Raw genomic sequence first — 20,790 nt, forward strand, 5'->3', positions numbered from 1 at the left:
GTAGATTAATAGCAGGGATTTGGGTTCCTGTGCTGTTTTCCTTTCACTTCCTTGACTCCAACGGCAGAAATAATATTTCATTGTTTTATTCTGATTTGGTTAGATGTTTTCATTGGCCGCATTTTGGGAAGTCCACCTGATGTGTCTTAGAATCTGCATGTTGTAAGATATTAGAGGTTGTTTCAGGTTGCTGAACCCTGTTCCCCTTTGTTTACTTGCTGTTGAGCTGGACTGAAGAGTTCTGATCGGCTTCCTGAGCTGCAGACTCATTGGCTGGTCTCTGAACACAAGAACCTCACCCTGGTGACTTATCAGTAGGGTGAGGTGGCTAAAAGCCGGCCAAAAGTGCCACCCTATGAAATATAATGGAAAAGTTTTTGAAATCAGAAGCCATTCACATTCCTCCTACCATAAACCAATTAAAATCAGAAATCCCTTTAGAAAATAGTCGCAGAGACCCCAGCAAATAATCCCTTCAACCAGCTATATCTGAAGAAATGCTAGCTTAAGGTGGCCACCCATAGGTGGGCATATCGGGTAAGATCCAGCCAATTTTAGCTGCCAAAATCGTTACTTTAGACCGATTCAGCAGCTTATCTGCCCCTTCATGGGCACCACTGACGGGCCTTCCCAACTGGCTTCTAGCCTGAAATTGGCCCATAGGTGGGCTTATCAGAAGAAGATCCTATCACTTGGTGACCTCGCCAAACTAATGGATCTTACAGTCTGTGGCCACTTTTAGTGTGTGCTCTTGAACAAAGACGGCTGAGGTGTAAGACTTAATAAGTAACCAACCAGAAAAAAACACTAAAATGTGTTGGGTTCAGCTCAGGAGTCACCCTTAGCTACCAACAATGATACAGATGTAAAAGAACAAATGCCTATGTGTACCATACTCTGCCTGCCCTACCCTGCCTGTGTGTGCCATACTCTGCCTGCCCTACCCTGCCTCTGTGTGCCATACTCTGCCTGCCCTACGCTGCCTGTGTGTGCCATACTCTGCCTGCCCTACCCTGCCTCTGTGTGCCATACTCTGCCTGCCCTATGCTGCCTGTGTGTGCCATACTCTGCCTGCCCTATGCTGCCTGTGTGTGCCATACTCTGCCTGCCCTATGCTGCCTGTGTGTGCCATACTCTGCCTGCCCTATGCTGCCTGTGTGTGCCATACTCTGCCTGCCCTATTCTGCCTGTGTGTGCCATACTCTGCCTGCCCTATGCTGCCTGTGTGTGCCATACTGTGCCTGCCCTATGCTGCCTGTGTGTGCCATACTGTGCCTGCCCTATGCTGCCTGTGTGTGCCATACTCTGCCTGCCCTATGCTGCCTGTGTGTGCCATACTCTGCCTGCCCTATGCTGCCTGTGTGTGCCATACTCTGCCTGCCCTATGCTGCCTGTGTGTGCCATACTCTGCCTGCCCTATGCTGCCTGTGTGTGCCATACTCTGCCTGCCCTATGCTGCCTGTGTGTGCCATACTCTGCCTGCCCTATGCTGCCTGTGTGTGCCATACTCTGCCTGCCCTATGCTGCCTGTGTGTGCCATACTCTGCCTGCCCTATGCTGCCTGTGTGTGCCATACTCTGCCTGCCCTATGCTGCCTGTGTTAGGTGAACCTGACAGGGGTTTGTTTTGGGAGTTTGTTAGCATTTGGAAATAGTCATTATATGGTCCCTTAGGTGTGTATGCAGGGGGTTGCTTTGCTATTTATAGGGGAGGCATATGGGTTTAAGGGTGTGTCTTAATATGACATAATGAACTTTTCTCACATATGAATGAAGGTTTAAATCCCTATAGTAAGCACCAACCATTTGGGTTTTTGCTGCACTAAAACCATTAATGTGGGGATGGTCTTAAAAGCTCTTGTGATAACATGGGTGTGGTTTGAAGTGATCCTAAATATCTGAAGAAAAACCCATCTGGAGAGAACACACTCAGTGCTTGCAAGTCTGAATCACACTCTGCAATGCAGTAGAGCCACCATGCCGCCCAGTTCTTTCCTTTCTAACAGCAGAGACATAGAGGATTTTAAATGTCCCCAAGGATTTTACTTGTGTTTATTTTTATGGTATGGGAAAGGACACTGGATGTTCAGCTTATGTTCTCAAAGCTGTTAACACTTGTATCCGTGCTAACCTGCTGAGTCACCATTCAGATACACTCTCACCCTTGTACTGTGGATATTGGGTCCAGGGATGGTCATTCTGGAAAATTCTATGTGCCGGTGCCTGATACGTGCCAGTGTATGGGGCATTAGCGAGGAAGGGACCCACAGTTCCCCATCACCCCCTCCTGGTCTGATCATTCATACAGTGTATGGACCCTTGTAATCTCACCATCTGATTGGCTGCTGGAGAGCTACCATGTACCATATATCATGGCATCTTATAGTGCCATTATAGAGGCCCGGTGACAAATTATTGCTGGAAATGGTTTCCAAATGTTGCCATTTTATTTCCAAAAAAATCATAATTGTAGGTGCACCTACCCTTTTACCATACATCTCTCCCTGCTGCTATTCCTGTGCCTCATTTAACAGTGATATAATTAGCCGAGGCACAGTAAGCAGATTAATTAACCCTGAAACAAATATGCACCCCCTCCCTATTAGTGAACTACAAGACCCAGCATTCCCTATAAGCCATTGGGCTACAAGTCAAGATATATATATATCGCTCTGTCTAGAGACTTGCAGCAATGACGGAACCGAAACATTTTGTCTTGTGCTTGTTTAGGGCTTTTCTTAGATAAGGACATTTTGTACAGAAATGCTGAGCACTGGTTCTTTTTTTCCATGTAATACTTCCTGAGTGACGCCATTATATCTCCTGCTCATTTTCCATTCTTCCCTCTCTGCATCCACATGGGTGTTCTTGCAAGAAACTTCCATTCACCAGATGACCTTTGTTTCCAAGTATGTGGGAAAATTGCTAAAAGACATAGCATAGCAGAAAGGCTGCCCATTCTATTGCCGGCTAACAGACGGCCCTCAGTAACTGAGAAGGAACCAATGAGCGGCTGCTTTTGGTAAAGAAAGTTAGAACTGGAATTAGTCTTTTTTTAATTCTTCCTGCTAACATCCAATGTCTGAGCTGCGTGCCTAGAGCTTCAAAGGAGGAAAAAACAGCCCCGGCACGGAGACATAAAGTACTTGCAGTTCTCACCAGGGCATTATTTTGGCAACGTCACATTCAGAAATTCGCAGAACAAAAAAGTTGTGCCTTAAAGGTGGCTGTAGCTTTAGCTTGGCGGGCTGTGCCACGACTTGCTGCTTTGCCTCAGATCTAGTAACCTAACAGATAAACAGTTTCCGCATTCACAAAGCCCATATTAAATTCATGCAAAAATGAAACTAGGAAAGCACTGTATGTAATTTAGCGGAAGCTCAGTAGGGCTCATTTAAAAACACTGGGCAAGTTTGCATCTGGGCAATAACCCATAGCGACCAATCAGTGATTAGCTTTTTTTTCAGCTAGCTGCAGGTTGAACATAGAAAGCATGTATCTGGTTGGTTGCATGGGTTACGGTCCCCATACATTGGCCGATTCTAGCTGCCGATATCAGTCCCTTAGACAGATTCGGCAGCTAATCGGGCCGTGTATGCGCACTACCGACGGGCCTGCCCGACCGATATCTGGCCTGAAATCGGCCAGATATCGATCGGGCAAGTTAAAAAAAATCTAGTCGGATCGGGGACCGCTTCGGCTTTTTGATGCGGTCTCCGGACCGACTTTGCCTATAACCGCCATAATAATTTGATCATTTGACCCCAGGGCCAAATGATCGAATTAGCCTGGATTCTCCTGATATCGCCCAACTGTAGGTGGGGGGATATCGGGAGAAGATCCGCTTGCTTGACAACAAACGAGCGGATCTTAAGGTGTATGGGCACCTAAACTGTCCATGTGCAAATTTGCCCAGTATTTATAAACGACCCCAGAGGCCCCTTTAAATGCAACTTTTCTAGTTATACATGCATATGATTGGCTCAGCACAATCTAGATCAGTGGTCCCCAACCAGTGGCTCGTGAGTAACATGTTGCTCCCAGTGGCATTTTTAGGTGGCATTTTTACATTTCTGGCTCGGACGCAAGTTTTGGAAGCCCAGAGACACAATTACTCCAAGCAGAGGCTCCTGCAGGCCAGCAGTCCACATGGGGCTTCCTAATAGCCAATCACAGCCCTTATTTGCCATCCCCAAAGAACTTTTTCAAGCTTGTGTTGCTCCCCAACACTTTTAACATCTGGAGTGTAGCTCACGAGTAAAAAAGGTTGGGGATCCCTGAACTAGATGGACCCTAGCCAGCTCCGCTGTTTGCTAAAATGTGCACAGAATGCATAGACTAAACCCAGCCGCAGCGTTATATCACTGGAACAGTAATGAAATCCCCCAGGAAATCTTATTTGGTAAACATAAAAACTAAACTTACTGTAGAGACAAAATTGGATGTAATTACAGAAAAGGCGCTTGTAACCTTTATCCTTAAATGCAGATATGTGGAGTGCAACCTGATAACCCTTAGCATTGGTTTCACAGTTCTGTGTTTTTGTGAGCGTTAAAGCTGAGAAAGGAATTTCAGACAGTAGCACAGTTTATATAGTAGCTAATGCTTAGTGTGCAAGATTAACGGCCTGTAATTTATGCTATAAATAAATAAATGGTAAATTTCACCGTCTGAACACCAGATTTTATGTTGTTATGTTACATAAGTTCCAGTGAAAGAAAAAAAGAATTAAAAGTAATGCCGTTTTTTTTACGCTGTTAAACCTGTCTTTTTTTTAAAGGACAATGAATGGTTAATATAAATTAAAAGTAAGTCTAAAGGCATTCTTTTTAAGTACTTTTTAAGTGGCAAATTAGAGAGGCTTCAGATGGGGTTTTTTGCCTTCCTCTGGATCAACTAGTAGTTAGGCAGGTTATATATAGGCATTATGGTTGAACTTGATGGACGTATATGTCTTTTTTCAACCCAACTTACTATGTTACTATGTTACTATGTTACTTACTGCATATCTAAATTCCCAGATCCCTGCTTGCTTCTCTGAGATATGGTGCTGGCAGCCTACAGCAGTGTGAAGCCTACAGTGACATCACTGAAATCTCTCTCCCCTTCCTGTAGGTGCCAGCGGCAGCCTTCCTATTCTCTGAGCATGTGTGTAACTTGATCCTGTCTCCTGTTCTGAGCTACACATGCCCACCAGCCAATCAGAAGCGGATCTGGCAGGGGGGGAGGGAATGAAACACATGTGCAGTATGAAGCAAGGAGGGAAAGGAAGGGAGAATACCTTTTTAGAGATGGCTGCCTGTTCTAGAAAATGTGAAGTAAGTGTGACTGAGTAAATATGTGATTAGGTGAGCCAAAAGTGTGGCGTTTTTACTAAACAATAGGAGGACTATTGGGCAGTATGCTTTTTACATTTTGACTTGCATTCTCCTTTAAACAGGTCACATAATGTGCAAATTTTTTTAACTTGCCCGATCAAGATCTGGATGATTTCAGGCCACATATCGGTCGGGCAGTCCCGTCGGTAGTGCCCATTCACGGGCCGATTAGCTGCCGAATCGGTCTAAGGAACTGACATCGGCAACTAGAATCGGCCCGTGTATGAGGACCTTAAAGGCTCCAACTTGAAAAATAAATGACTTCTGGAAACACCGATAAATTGGGGTGAATACTGCAATTATGGTGCATTTTCAGAACCACAGAAGTGTAATTAGAGTTGTACTGCTCAGTCCTACATTTGCTAATTATATAACCCATCACTCACACAGGGGGCTACTTCAGCCCTAGTGTTCTTCCATCATTTCATAAGATTATGTTTCTTCATGTAATCCTCCTATTTGTGTGTACTTCATAAACACTGGTTTAGCTCAGAGTCATTGCCACTCATGGGAAATCAGCCTTGCCCAAGATTATGGCAATTAAGTGCTTTGCCTTGTAAACGAGTGAGGCTTTACATGCAATAAAACATTATATAAAATAATGAGAGTGCTGCTAGCAGCTTGGAGAAACTCTTATATAAGTGCATGTATGGGCTCTGGCAGAGCGTGGCGTTATCAGATGCTGTGCCCTTTTATCTTAGCAGACTGCCGATTGTCTTGGTGGTTTTAATCATCAGCAGGAAATGTTTATTCGTGCTGAAACGGGTGGGTCACTTGATGCCTTTTTGAGCATTTCTAAACAAACTTTTTCAGCATCCTGTTTAAAAAAAAAAAAATAACAAAAACTTGGTAATAAAATTTAATGCTTGTTGGGAAACCAATAAAGAATGAGGAAATGATTTTCTAAAATAAAATTTATTTGCAATTGTGCGCTATTTACATTCTCCAAACCTGGATGCGCAGAACTAACCCAATTGGTGGAAGTAAGGAGGGTTCAGTAGGAGACCAGTGTGGATTTCATTTCGCGTTGGGAAAATGGGCTCACGTGCACGTATTTCTGTTGGTTCCAAGCACAACATTCCTGCCCATACTGCATCATTCCCTGCTTGGCTGGCACTTTGGATATCCTTATAGGAGGCTGAAAAGTTACAACAAGATCAAGGATCTATCTGAAAGATTGCAAGCCCATTCAGATCAACCTTTCCAAAGCACTTTGCAGATTGATCCAGATGAACAGAAAGAAACCCCTGATTGGCCAGCTTCCAATTCAACCTCACAAGGGCAAACTCCTTCCTGGTCACCCCGTGCCATAATTATATATCTGTGCTGATTGCAAGAAACACTTTCAACCCCACCATTGAATCACTCAAAGTTACATCTCTTGGTACAGACATTCCTTGGTTGCCTTAAGATCAGTGGTTGTCAAACTTTTTCAGGTCAAGGCATACTTTGGTGGTTCTTCCTTTGGATAGAATCCCCCCATTATATAGTTGTTAGGTTGTAAAAAGACTAAAGTAACTTCAACCTCTCCAAATGGACCCCAGTGCATATATATATATATATATATATATATATATATAATACACATACTTCTACAGACCTGTCTGTAAACTCACATATATAAACTATATTTACCAATATTAGTATCACAATAGCCTTGAATATTATACTTGTTTGAGAACTCATCTAGGCCTCTCTTATAGGCATTAACAGAATCTGCCATTATAACATCACTAGGAGGTGCTTTCATCAATCTCACTGCCCTCACCGTGAATGACCTTGAACTCTGCTTCATAGAAAGTTCCGTGACTGTAAAGGGGGGCCTCTGGTGCGCTGATCGTTTATGGGCAAAAAAGATTCCCCTATCTGCCTATAGTCCCCTCTTATCTACTGGTATAGGGTAATTATGTCCCCTCCATAGCATCTTTTTTCCAGAGAAGGCAACTCCAACCTTACCAGTCTACCTTCATACTTTCAATATCCCATCCCTTTAGCTAATACGGTTACAGCTATTGCAAATAATTGATGTAGTAACAATTCAGCTACAGATCCAAAAATATCTAAGACACCAAATACATTTTCACCCTAAAATCTCCCTGTAACTGGCCTTTAGGCAACCCTTCTTATGTAAAATACACTCTACTGTAGGCTTAGCATGCCAACTGCACCATCCCATGGAAGAAATGCCAGTTAGTTAACTTTACATTACTGTGTTATTTACATGCACATGTAGATCACATGCTCTAAGGCTCCTTTCTGAATGGATCTGCACAATTTCCCAATTCTCTAATTATCAGTGATATTATATCGGAACTAGGGCTCTTCAAGGGGATTTTTACTGTGATTAAATGGGTTCTTAATATGGAGGTAGTGGCCTATATGGATCCAGCCACATTCATGAAGCTCTTGGTTTTGCTTGTGAATGCTTCCTTCATGGGACTAATGAATATTGATGCAAACTTTTATGGTCAGTCTGGTTTCTCACATTGTTTAGGTGTAAATCAGTGAGTTTTTATATATAATCCTCATAAAAGATGGCGTTACAGTAGCTGCTAAGTTGTTCCATGACCCTTGCTTAACCAATAGTATTTTTTTTTGTTTTGTTACATTGGATAAAAGCCGTAGCCGCCATGGATGGCTGAACCATTAACTGAACCTTAGAGAGTAGCAGCACGATCACAAACATAACATTTAGACTTAAGGCGGCTTCTCAAAATACAGATATGCCTTGTGCCAGGCCTATGTCTGACTGAGATTTCCTGGTAAAGGCTACTTGCTAACAAAAGCTCATTTTTTTTCTCTGCTTAAGTGGTTTAGTTGATAAATTGATTCTAGTTACATTACTTCCCCGCCTATTTGATTAATTAACAACAAGTTCCCTGGGGCTTTTGGAAAGCATTCTTTAATGGTGTTATTCTTCATTTTTGTATTTTGTTTGCAGTTCATCATGGCTGCCACTTTCAAGAATGTAGTTCCTAGAGAGAGCGCTAGCATATATTGAAGAGTTAGTGATCAGTTGGATGTCTGTTTAGTAGACATAGTTATGGATTTACTAGGCTTCTAAGAAGCTGGCCTCGGCCTGGCAAACTTAAAAAAATACACAAAAAAGACATTTTTCTTTTAAACGTCTTGTTGCGTTGAAATGGTTTTAGATGTATTTCTACAGTTGGTTTTCATAATTCTTTCATCTCCATTAAAGGAACATAAAGTTTCTGTTTAGTGCTCCCATGAGCCTTACCTTTTTGCTGTGTATGTTCATTTATTTTGGGGTTTTGAAGATGTGAAATAAATGCAGCATATTCTGCAAAAATACTTATAGGAGCAATGGCAATAGATACAGAAACGTATTGTTCTTTTTAGGGAGATCAAAACACAGAAAGAGTGGTTTAAACTGGAGAAACAGGTCCAAAACCATATCAGTGTAATAGAATCAGGTATGGAACCTGTTATCCAGAATGCTCGGGACCTGAGGTTTTCCGGATAAGGGGTCTTTCCATAATTTAGATCTCCACACTTTAAGTCTCCTAAGAATCATATAACTGTTAAATAAACCCAATAGGGCTGTTCTGCCCCCAATAAGGGGTAATTATATCTTAGTTGGGATCAAGTACAAGTACTGTTTTATTATTACAGAGAAAAGGGAATCATTTAACCATGAAATAAACCCAATAGGGCTGTTCTGCCCCAATAAGGGGTAATTATATCTTAGTTGGGATCAAGTACAGGTACTGTTTTATTATTACAGAGAAAAGGGAATCATTTAACCATTAAATAAACCCAATAGGGCTGTTCTGCCCCCAATAAGGGGTAATTATATCTTAGTTGGGATCAAGTACAGGTACTGTTTTATTATTACAGAGAAAAGGGAATCATTTAACCATTAAATAAACCCAATAGGGCTGTTCTGCCCCCAATAAGGGGTAATTATATCTTAGTTGGGATCAAGTACAGGTACTGTTTTATTATTACAGAGAAAAGGGAATCATTTAACCATTAAATAAACCCAATAGGGCTGTTCTGCCCCCAATAAGGGGTAATTATATCTTAGTTGGGATCAAGTACAGGTACTGTTTTATTATTACAGAGAAAAGGGAATCATTTAACCATTAAATAAACCCAATAGGGCTGTTCTGCCCCCAATAAGGGGTAATTATATCTTAGTTGGGATCAAGTACAGGTACTGTTTTATTATTATAGAGAAAAGGGAATCATTTTTAAAAATTGAAATTATTTGTTTATAATGGAGTCTATGGGAGATGGCCTTTATGTAATTCGTAACTTTCTGGATAACGGGTTTCCGGATAAGGGATCCCATACCTGTACATGATTCTAAAAAAAAAAAAAGTCTCTATTTAGGATTTTTTGGGGGCATGCCAGTCCAAAAATGGATGAGAATGAAGGAATATGGCCATTTGCTTTCCTAGATACATCTGAAAGCCCAGCTTGAAGGTCAGTTAGGGTAAGATTTGGGGGCAATATATATTAGCTGCTTTAGATATTTTTGAAACTATGACTGAATACAATAATATTCTATATAGATACTCATTTATGGGCTATGGTGGCCCTGACAAAAGGCTAGACCTTCAAGGAGCCATGTTGGACCCTCAAGTGAGGCTTGAACTGGTAACATTTGAGGATTTCTGCCGTAAAGTCTCATGACTATAAAGCAGCGGGTTTTCATATGGAATTTTGGTGAATCTTGCTAATTTTTTGTTCAGCATTTGGTATTCAGGTGTTTTCAATGATTATGGACCCCTGATATATATATTTACTGTTTAATTTGCTAATATTAGATGGTTCCTGGTTCAATTAATCCCTAGTGTAGGTGGTTATTTGTCTACAAATGAAGTTTATTTTAGTCATGTGTATCCCTTGAGCCAATAAATGACTGGGCTTAGGTAATATTGTGGGTTGAGCACTCATAGCTACTGTCTCTCCACAGTCAGGGATTATGGGTGGAGAGGTCACCACTATGAAGTGCAACTGCCTGAAGATTAATCAAAACAACAGGAGCAGAGCAGGCTGCAACCTATTGAAGGCAAAGGGAAGAGCGTCAAATTGCCACTTACTCTTGATGTTACCCAAAATGTTATAACTGTGTTTGTGGTCAAACATTGCTATTTAAGGTCTCATCACAGCATTTCCCATTATCCTTCAAAGGAAAGAGCTTCCTACAACCCATGTTATCCATGCTCAGAATGCCTTTTGTTCCATAGCCCTGAGGATGTACTCAGTATCAATAAATAGTAATATAGTTAATTAGCAGGCGATAATGGTCTTCTTGTTTCTCTTTCGACATAAATGTGACCATTGATGGAAATGTAAATACTCCTCTACTGGCTGAATAATCCTGGCTACCATAAATAAATTAGTCATGGAATCATCAATTAACAAAAAATGATTTCATAATTAGGAGATTCTAATTGATGTGGTAGTGTATAATCAGCCTTGTGTGGGCAAAACAAACCATCAAAGCCATGCTTTCAGTCGGCTTATTTCTCAACAATGCCACCTTCCTACGCGTTAACAAAAAATTCACGTATTATGTTGATCACAACAGAACAGGCAAGAGGATGATGTGTTCAGCTGGGTAGCAATCTAACTTCTGATGGCTTTTGCACAATAAACATGTTTTATGAGGTGGCATTATACAGAAAATCATGTACCCGGTGGCCATGCACATTAAGATCCACTCAATTGGTGGGCAATAACTTGATGGTTTGACCCTAAGGGGTATAGGAGCCATCAGAGCACAGACTGCATCAATGAGCCAATACCATCCTAAATCCAACTGAAAAATCAAACCTGCCTGATCAACACCAATTTTTGTCAAGATATTAGTCGGGGAGGCAAATGAGCTGCCAAATGAGTCTGAAGGACTTGAATCAGCAGCTTAAATCCCCCGTGCAAGTTCCTTAGTGTAAGGCAATGCAGTGGGCACATTTTAATGTCCATTTTCAGCACAGTATTTGGCCCTTATATGTGAGTTTATGTCCGGCTTATTGAAATCCAACAATGGTGTGATAAATCCCTTGATTGTGATTGGTGTGTAGCAACCACTTTCTAAAAGACATTGAGGAATGCTGGAAATGATAGGCCAACATTATACACAGGGTGTTTGGTTAAGCAGTAGCGCCTTCACTTCTGTTTCATTTTAACACACAGGTACTTGCATGACCGTAGGCTCTGCTCGTATTTGGGAAAATCCCACACACGTTTTGTTTACAGGGTTTAAGGCTTCCTCGCCCCCATTGTATTTACACTCTTTCTCCACAGTTGATAAGCAAACAGCAGCAGAAGTCCAGAGAACAAAGTGTGACATTTCAGCTTCAATAAGTTTCCAATATTGGCATGCTTTGGTACTCAGTGTATTCAGCAGCCATCCTAAACCATGGGAACTCTTGCTTTTAACTCCGTCTTCTGAATGTTTTCCTGCTCAAGACTTCTGGGCTGGCAGAATAAATATACAAGGGCTAGAATTTGGCTGATTTATTCACGTTTCCCAAGGCATTTGTCATCTTTGTTATATTTCTCACAAAAACTGCACTAACTATTTTATAGTTCAGAGTCCCTGAGATATCTGCTACAGAAGATGGCTACATACAGCAGTATATTCTGGATTCTGGAAACAAGATATGTGCTTAGGGCTATACGTGTCCTCAGGATGTATATTGTGCAATATCTATCTATCTGATAATAGATATTTCATAACTCCCAACATTTAAAAATGAAAAGAGGGACAAAAACATTTGTTGTGTGCAGCGTGGCAATTTTTTTGACCACACCAACTTTTGTGGCCACGCCCCAATTACCACACCCCATTTAAAAAAAATACTTTTATATAGTTGAAATGACGGAATCAGACACAAAATGTTTTATACCCTAATACTGTACTACCTAAGGAAAGCAATATATCAACTCCTACATATAAAATACAAATATAGAGAGAAGGCAGTTATAAGTGAGTTATAACTATGTACCAGTTTTGCCATCCATCCACAGTGCCCCCAGTGGCCCAATAGACAGTACCCCCCATACACATTGCCCCCATAGACAGCACCCCCCATAGACAGTACCAACCATAAAAAGTGCCCCCATAGACAGTACCCCCCATAGAAAGTGCCCCCAATTGACCCCCATAGACAGTGCCCCAATTGCCCCCATACACAGTGCCCCCAATTGCCTCATAGACAGTGCCCCCTGAAGTTGTTGTCTTCTTTTTCGGCTCCTTCTTCTGCGGCGATGACAGACCCTTTTATAAGGTTGCGCCCCGTGCGTACGTGTGACGTCAATACACATGGGTGGCTCCAGCCAGCACATCCCGCTGTTCTGGATAGTTCAATGAATGTCCCGCATTTCCATAATCTATGGATATTTATCTCAGGAGTGTCCAGACTTCTAGCATCCCTTCAACAAAAAAATGTGTGCATTTTTCAGTAGGTTTTCCCCAATAGTGGGAACTAAGCATCAGTGCTGGCTAAGTAGTATTGGTGCCCAAGGCTTGCAGAAAGGAGAGTCCTGTTGGCCAAGGCCTACGATGGGCTGTGGATGAGGTTCACAGTAGATGTGCATGCAGGCATGTAACTTTAGCTTTGTTAGGTATTTTTATTATACACAGCAGGAATGTCCTACCTGTGCCTTCCAGCTGATGCAATGCAATTCCCAGAATCCCATCGATAGCTAGAACTGGGACTTTGTTGCAGTGGGTGTGAGCTTTTACAGATGGGATGAAGAAGCTGCCAGTCAAAACTGATTGCAACAATGGAAGTACAACACACTGCAGAGCAAAAAGAATGTTCTGCAAAGGATGATAAAGACGTTGATTTATCAAAAATTGAACTTTCATTTTTTTCTAATTCTTTAAAATTTTAAATCTTGATTGGTGACTTTCCAAAATGTTAGGTAGGTACCCCCAGTGATTTCAGTCACTTGCCTTATACCCCGGGATGGTGCTCCTGTTAGGAGAAGACCTTACCAGACTGAGGTAGCTGTGAGAGAGCAGTCCTTTTCCGTCTGTCTTTGTTCTTCCAAATCTTGGGGCCGGTCCTTGCGCAGAAGGGTGAAAATAGCAACTTTCTTGTTACGTTCGGCTTTTCACTGAATGTTCCTGATGGATTTTGTTTATTACATGGTTATATATATTCAGCATACGGTAGCTATATATATATATTTCTCTAAGGTTGTGAAAAGAATTTGCCAGTCATTGTCATGGAGTACTCTAGTGGCAACGAATAGATCATTTTCTCACTGTTAAGGTGAACTTCTGCGTGCAGGTATGGGGGAAATAACTCAAATTACAGAAACTCTATTGCAAAAATGTTAATAAAACTTAAAATTGGGGGAAAAAACCCTTAAATGCAGTGAAATCACATTCTACCCAGCATTTTCTACAAGTCGACAGATTTCAAATTGGTCTCAAAGGCTTGAATTGTAAAAAATAGCTTGAATTTGATGTGAACGCGTCCCCTTTTAGATGCTGACTTTTTCATTTTTAAGAAATCTCTACAATTTGAGTTTCTGAAATTTGAATGAAAAGTGAGAGGTGTTAAAGGTTTTTTGTTAATTTTTTCTATTGTATTTTTTTTCCTTTTGATTCTTTAATGAATAAATTTTTTTTAAATTAAGTGAAATAGGGAAAACATACAAAAATGACATAAATACGAATTTTGGTTCATAAGCCTCAGTGTGTATAGGGTTCACTTGTTACAACTTGATTCCATCAGTTGGTGCCAAACAGTCAAAATGACCCGCTCTTAGACAATAATTGTTTTGGTCTTTTCCCCTTAGGACCGCTTGTTTTTTGTCATGGAGTATGTGAATGGAGGGGATCTAATGTTCCAGATTCAGCGCTCTCGTAAATTTGATGAACCTCGGTCACGGTTTTATGCTGCTGAAGTCACCTCAGCCCTCATGTTTCTTCACCAGCACGGTGTTATATACAGGTAGGGAATATTCACTTCCATAGAAAATGTTCTTGTATTGTGTCATGTTTATATCATCTCGATGCACAATAGGCAGTGTTTGCTTCTGTATTATATTACATAGTAACATAGTAAGTTAGGTTGAAAAAAGACATATGTCCATCAAGTTCAACCTATCCAGAAAACCCTTGGTCCTGAGCATTCTGGATAACGGGTCCTATACCTGTACAACATTTTTCCACTAATATCATACACAATAATACACTAAAGGCATGAATGTTCTGCAGATGATGTTCTTATAGTGATGTCAGTGATTATTTTAGTGAGAAATTATTGTCACATTTCTCACTAAAATTTGTGTATTATATTAAGTAATGTACCCCTGTTATAAAATATAAGTATTACAGTACCTCAGAGTTCCATGACCTGTATAAAAACGCTTTGCCTTCAGCCCTGTGCCTTTATAAAGTCATGGAACTCCTCAGTGACTTGTAATATCCTTATATTTTACAAGGTGTACATTATGTACTATATAGTATATAGTAACTAACAAGTAATTCAGTGTTTCAGGTTTGATCCCTGCTTTAGCCATGTCTAGAGCACCTTACTATAGATCATTTAGATCATTAATGCCCTCTCTATGCACAATATAGCTCTGCATCCAATCTAATGTTTTAATTATCATCTTAACAGTAACAGAAACCAGTAAACATCTGTCTGGTTTCTGGAGCTAATAAACTTTTTTTTTACTCCTTTTACTTTCTATCTCTCCTTCATTGACAGTAAAGGTATGGGATCCTTTATCCGGAAACCCATTATCCAGAAAGTTCCGAATTACGGAAAGGTCATTTCCCATAGTCTCCATTATAAGAAAATAACTCTAATTTTTAAAAATGATTCCCTTTTCTCTGTAATAATAAAACAGTACCTGTACTTGATCCCAACTAAGATATAATTACCCCTTATTGGGGCAGAACAGCCCTATTGGGTTTATTTAATGGTTAAATGATTCCCTTTTCTCTGTAATAATAAAACAGTACCTGTACTTGATCCCAACTAAGATATAATTACCCCTTATTGGGGCAGAACAGCCCTATTGGGTTTATTTAATGGTTAAATGATTCCCTTTTCTCTGTAATAATAAAACAGTACCTGTACTTGATCCCAACTAAGATATAATTACCCCTTATTGGAGGCAAAACAATCCTATTGGGTTTATTTTACTTAAATTATTTTTAGCAGACTTAAGTTATTGAGATCCAAATTATGGAAAGATCCCTTATCTGGAAAACCCCAGGTCCCGAGCATTCTGGATAATTAATTAATTAACGAAGAGCAACAAATCCACAGTTTTTTTCCATCTGGTCTATACAATGACAGAAACATCTTATTGGTTGTTTTAAGGGGCTGGATTGTTGCGGATGTGGGTTGGTCTTTCTATAATGCCAATGCCTGGCCTCATACTCAAAGGGGTGGTTCATCCTTTAGTTAACTTACTATGTTATAAAATTGCCATTTCTAAGCAACTTTTCAATTGGACTCCATTATTCATTTTTATAGTTTTTGAATTATGTGCCGCTTTGACTCTTTCCAACCTTCATATGGGGGTCACTGACCCCAGCAACCAAATAACTATTGCTCTGTAAGGCTGCAACTTTTTTGTTATTGTTACTTTTTATTCCTTTATTTCTATTCAGTTTTTCTCCTATAAATACACCCGTCTCTCAAAACACTCCCTGGTTGCTAAGGTAATTTGAACCCCAGCAACCAAATATGTGCTGAAATTCCAAACTGCAGAGCTGCTGAACAAAAAGTGAAATAATTAAAAACCACAAATAATAAAAAAAATGAAGCCCAGCTGTATATTGCCTCAGAATGTTACTCTCTACATTATACTAAAAGTTAACTCAGAGGCAAATAACCCCTTTAACTCTTGATTGACACTTTACTGCTACTGATAATAAGGCATATTTTACTACTTGGTGGCAGTGTTGTTATTGAAGACAATGTGACGTGTTTTTCCCTGAAACTTTAGCCCAGAATAGAGCTGAGACAGGGAACATTGCACTTAAACACATTCAGGCGTGTATGATGGAGAACAAATGAACATTTAATTTATGTTGCAAACACTTGGCTGTTACCTGTAACCCTGCGGTGTTTCCAGGGACAAAGCCCCAGCGCCGTGCAGAACTCCTGCCTCTACTTGTTTGCTTGCTCAGGGGTTTCAATTGTTTGCCTGAGTGCCGAGTGTTAACATCTGCAAACTGCCAGCAGCCGCTGCCAGCTGTGTGTGCCAGTGTTTCAGTGTAAGCGAAGGGCTTAGCAGAGCCCGCACACTGTGGCCCTCATGTGACCCGGCGCAGATCAAGGCGATCTCTTCCCTTCTTTCCTTTGCGTCTACAGTCCTCTGCCACTTCCTGAGTTTGTTCCCCTCGTCTCCAGAGGAATTGAATCGGTGGGCAGCAGATGTGAGGCTTTGCAGTCCGTGCCCTTTCCTCCCATCACTACTGAATCATGAACAGGAAGAGGCTCGATGCAGACAGACAGGACTGTTGCTTATATTACCTTAGCAGACCCTAATCGGGCAACAATCAGATTTCAGTAATTAGGATGTGTCAGAATATCAGGGATTTAGGGTGCCATACTTAGGATTAATAGGATAAAGAACAATGCCGCTGAATGGTCATGAAAAGCATTGCTATTGTATATTGGCACTGCAACTTCTGTAAATGGGAAAGATCACCTGTAAATGACCGTAAAGTATGTTGTATGGAAGACAGCTTTCCATTAGGTCTTAAATTTTTGTTCTTTTTATATATATTCTATGTAGTGTGGCGATGCTATGCGACATATATATATATATATATATATATATTTACAGTGTTGGACTGGGACTGGCCCACCAGGATACCAGGGAAACTCCCGGTGGGCCCAGGTGTCAGTAGGCCCTCTTGCTTCTAATTATTTAGCCTATTTCCTGGTCATTCCCTATTTCTGTATGGGAACAAGGAAGTTTGATAGATGGAAGAATAGAGTAAAGTATGTAGAGAAACGAGGCTAGGATAATAAAGAGTTTGAGGGAGGAGAGGAGGAATTAAAGTTAAGTTCTGAGAGTTGGCCCATGGTCCAAGGCAATATTGATCCTAGGCAAAGGATATATTTGTAATATTATAGGATTACAAATAATCCTTCATTCAGACATTAACAACCAAGTAGGGGCCTAAACCTGGCCAAAACATTAAGCATAAAACAAATATAACCATGTCTAGCCCAAAAAAACTATATCAACTCGCCAGAAGTAGAACATGGTCCAGGTGCATCAACCCCAGACCCTCGGCTGGGGGTGCAGGAAAACCATATCCACCAACATCAAAACTGGAGGGCACTTAAAAAAAAAAAAAAAAAGCAGTCTGCTGCACTCACCCATTATCAATATATTTGTGCATTCAGCTTCCATAAATGCCCTTCGCTTTAAACAAAACAGGGATTGTTTGTCTATATATTGATATATATTTCAAACTGGCCAATTCGTCAAAGTCATCCCCAGTCTGGCCAGTCCTACACTCACTTTTATCTAATTCATTAAGAATTCTACTGCTTCATTATACATGGACTGAGTTTTACCTGCAACTTGCTTCACCTGACTGTAGCTGGAATGATGGAAGCTACAACATGGCCATACTTTGGGTGATATAAGCTGTTAATTCAGTGCAGACCAAGTGATGAGTGAGTGAAAGATTGTTGGCCCATGTATCTGGGCCTTCCAACAGCCTACATGATCAGTATCTGGTTAAAAATCAGCCAGATATCAACCTGCCAGCCTTAAAAATCCTTTTGGGTTTCCGTAGGCCCATAGTATGATGCAGCTGATCAGCCTGATATGGCCCATTGCTTGGCCAGAGGAGGGGTTCTCAAGGCACATGGTCAGCTTAACAGCTAGACAGCAGTTTCAACTCAAAGATAATAACAAAACCTTTGGCTTTATTATCATAAATGAATATCAGGTTAGACCCTAGATTAAGCAACATGATCATAAGAAAAAGGTTTTTTGCAGACCCATTGTCCACATTTTCAAGAGACAAAACTGGTTAAAGAGGTCATGGTTAGTATACAAAGCCTTTGCTAACAGACAAGGATAAGGCTAACGCGCTGGAGCATTCCACAATATTAGGGTTATCCTAACCCAAAAATAGATTTAGAAAGGTTTGACGTAAAAAAATCTCCCCCCCCATAAATAAAGAACAAACAAGCTGCAGAAGCTTTGGTTATTTCTGCTTTTCTGTATGTTCTAATTATTTGCGTTAACAGGGGAATTCAAAATATTACCATTATATTTTGGTCTTCCATCAGCCATTTCTAAACCGTCACTCTGTAAATATTGTTTGAAATGTTTGGGCATGGTCTATTTTTGGCATTCTGTTATATAACGTACATAGAATATTTACAGTGAAAGAGTCAATCCATCTCCTTGTCTTCCATAGACATCCTATATTTATATTTTTGCAGTTGGCACAATAGAACTTCCTGCCTTGTTACAAGTAGTTTGTTTAAAGTCCTCTTCATGATTAGAAGAAGTGGCTTACGTTAATTCAGTTGCATAACCGGATTACTATGTTTGGGAAAATGTTCTCTGAGTTCATTATACAAACATATGCTAAATATTGTTCACATGGAAAAAAAGCGGCTGTATTTACACAGATTTGCCAACCTATGAAGTACTCTTAAACCTGACTAAGCTCTCCAAACCAACCCTTTGTCTTTACTCTGACTAATCTCATGATTTTGTTCTCCCAAAAGCTTTTTTGGCATAGAACTCATTGGTATAAGTGTGGCAGAATGTATTGGTGGTAGTGGAAATAAATGATTTTATGTATTCTTATAAGAAGCATACATAGGATATATTGGTTATTTTTTTTATGTATTCATCTGAGCATAGCCATAGATGGTTCCAGATTCTTGGTGGCAACAATAGAGGGAATACATTTAGAAAGTTTTAGCATTGAGTGGATGTATAAGAGGCATAGGAAAATTAAGTTTGGGTAAAAGTTGGTTGAGCAGAGGGAGACGTGTGGAGGAGAAATATAATGCATGAAGGTAGGGTAGAGGGGAATCAAAAACAAGTCATACCATTTGGTTATTTTAATGGGATAGATAAGATTAAGGTTATATAAAAAGTATAGCAGTCTATCAACATCATAGGACACATGGTGGCTCTCTATGTGTTCTTCAGTTTGCGCGAGTTGCTGCACTTTTGTATGTGGCTTTTGTAGGTGTTCTACGTGGTGTTTCTCTACTTGATCTTCCAATATTGCTACAAGGCATGTCACATTGTGTATATAGTTCACTCTGGTCATAAATTGTTGTAGTGGTAGAGAGTCTGTTAGCCAGATGGAGGGACAGGTAGAAATAGAGTCTTCCTTGTAGCAGGATGAGGCAATGGAGAGGCAAGTGGAAAATAACATGGAGAAGGAGTTGAGAATCATAATGGATGATAAGTGGGATAAGTGGTAGAAAGAGGGGAGATTAGGAAAACAAAGGCCAGAAGAAAATCATAAAGGAGATGAATTGCTTCTCTTCCAGGCATTGTCTGAAGGTGAGGTGCAGACTCCCATTCCACGAAATTGCTGTACCTCTCCACACAGGGTGTCTGATTATAAGCTAGAGATGCCACCACTGTCTTTCAACAACTATCTGTCAAGCATTTCAAGAGAACAATACTTGCACTGACGTGTGGAAACGTGCTGAGGTTGTTATGTCTCCCACAAATGTACTGGTAGCCATTTACCAGACCAAAGAATAAGAACACTAACCCCCATATGTAATAAAAGGCAATGAGTTTGCCCGATAGCAGTAACCCATAGCAGCCAAAATGATGATTGGTTTTAAACAGGTGACCAGTAAATTCTACCTGCTGATTGGTTGCTATGGGTTACTGCTCCTTGGCAAACTTAGTGCCTTATATTTCATAACCTCATAAGTCCTTTTGAATCCTTGAGAATAAAACTCTAAACAAATTTACCTTATTTTTTAGGTTTTCACGTTACAGTTGTTTAATATGCATTCATTTCTTCTTTTATTGGGCGTTTAATATTCTTTAATGAAATAGACCTTATACAGGGGATTCCTTCCAATGTATCGCTCGCCACATGCTGGGAGAGATTGTTTTCCTTCTGTCGCTTTGTACTGTTTTTGTTCATATTTTTTATTTAAGCTGTAAACGTGCAGGATAAGGTACCATGTGGGAACAAGTCTGATAAGCTATTTAAATGACCAGCATAAACACTGAAAACGAGACTTTGTGGGTTTGCTTTGCAGGGCACATGCTCTGTAATGCACGTACTATACTTAACCCCTTTAATAACCTAATGTTGGGCTGAAAATGTTGGAATGAACTTTCTGGCGAAGAATGTGATAATGCAGCAATGACAGGCAGAACTGGAACACCACCAGCTGGAACAAACCGAGGGGCTGCACAGTCTCCCAACTACAATG

General features: G+C 40.4%; 1 protein-coding gene across 2 annotated transcripts in view; it reads left to right on the forward strand.

Moving 5' to 3' along the window:
• The window catches only part of prkce (protein kinase C epsilon), a 201,824-nt gene that overhangs the window by 147,740 nt on the left and 33,294 nt on the right, over positions 1-20,790 (forward strand). For both annotated transcript variants that reach the window (XM_012962692.3, NM_001114252.1), the window contains one exon: positions 14,165-14,319. In XM_012962692.3, the coding sequence (XP_012818146.1) occupies positions 14,165-14,319 (155 nt within the window). The remainder of the gene's footprint in view (positions 1-14,164; positions 14,320-20,790) is intronic.

The sequence above is a fragment of the Xenopus tropicalis genome, chromosome 5 (assembly GCF_000004195.4).
Source record: "Xenopus tropicalis strain Nigerian chromosome 5, UCB_Xtro_10.0, whole genome shotgun sequence".
Taxonomy (NCBI): Eukaryota; Metazoa; Chordata; class Amphibia; order Anura; family Pipidae; genus Xenopus; species Xenopus tropicalis.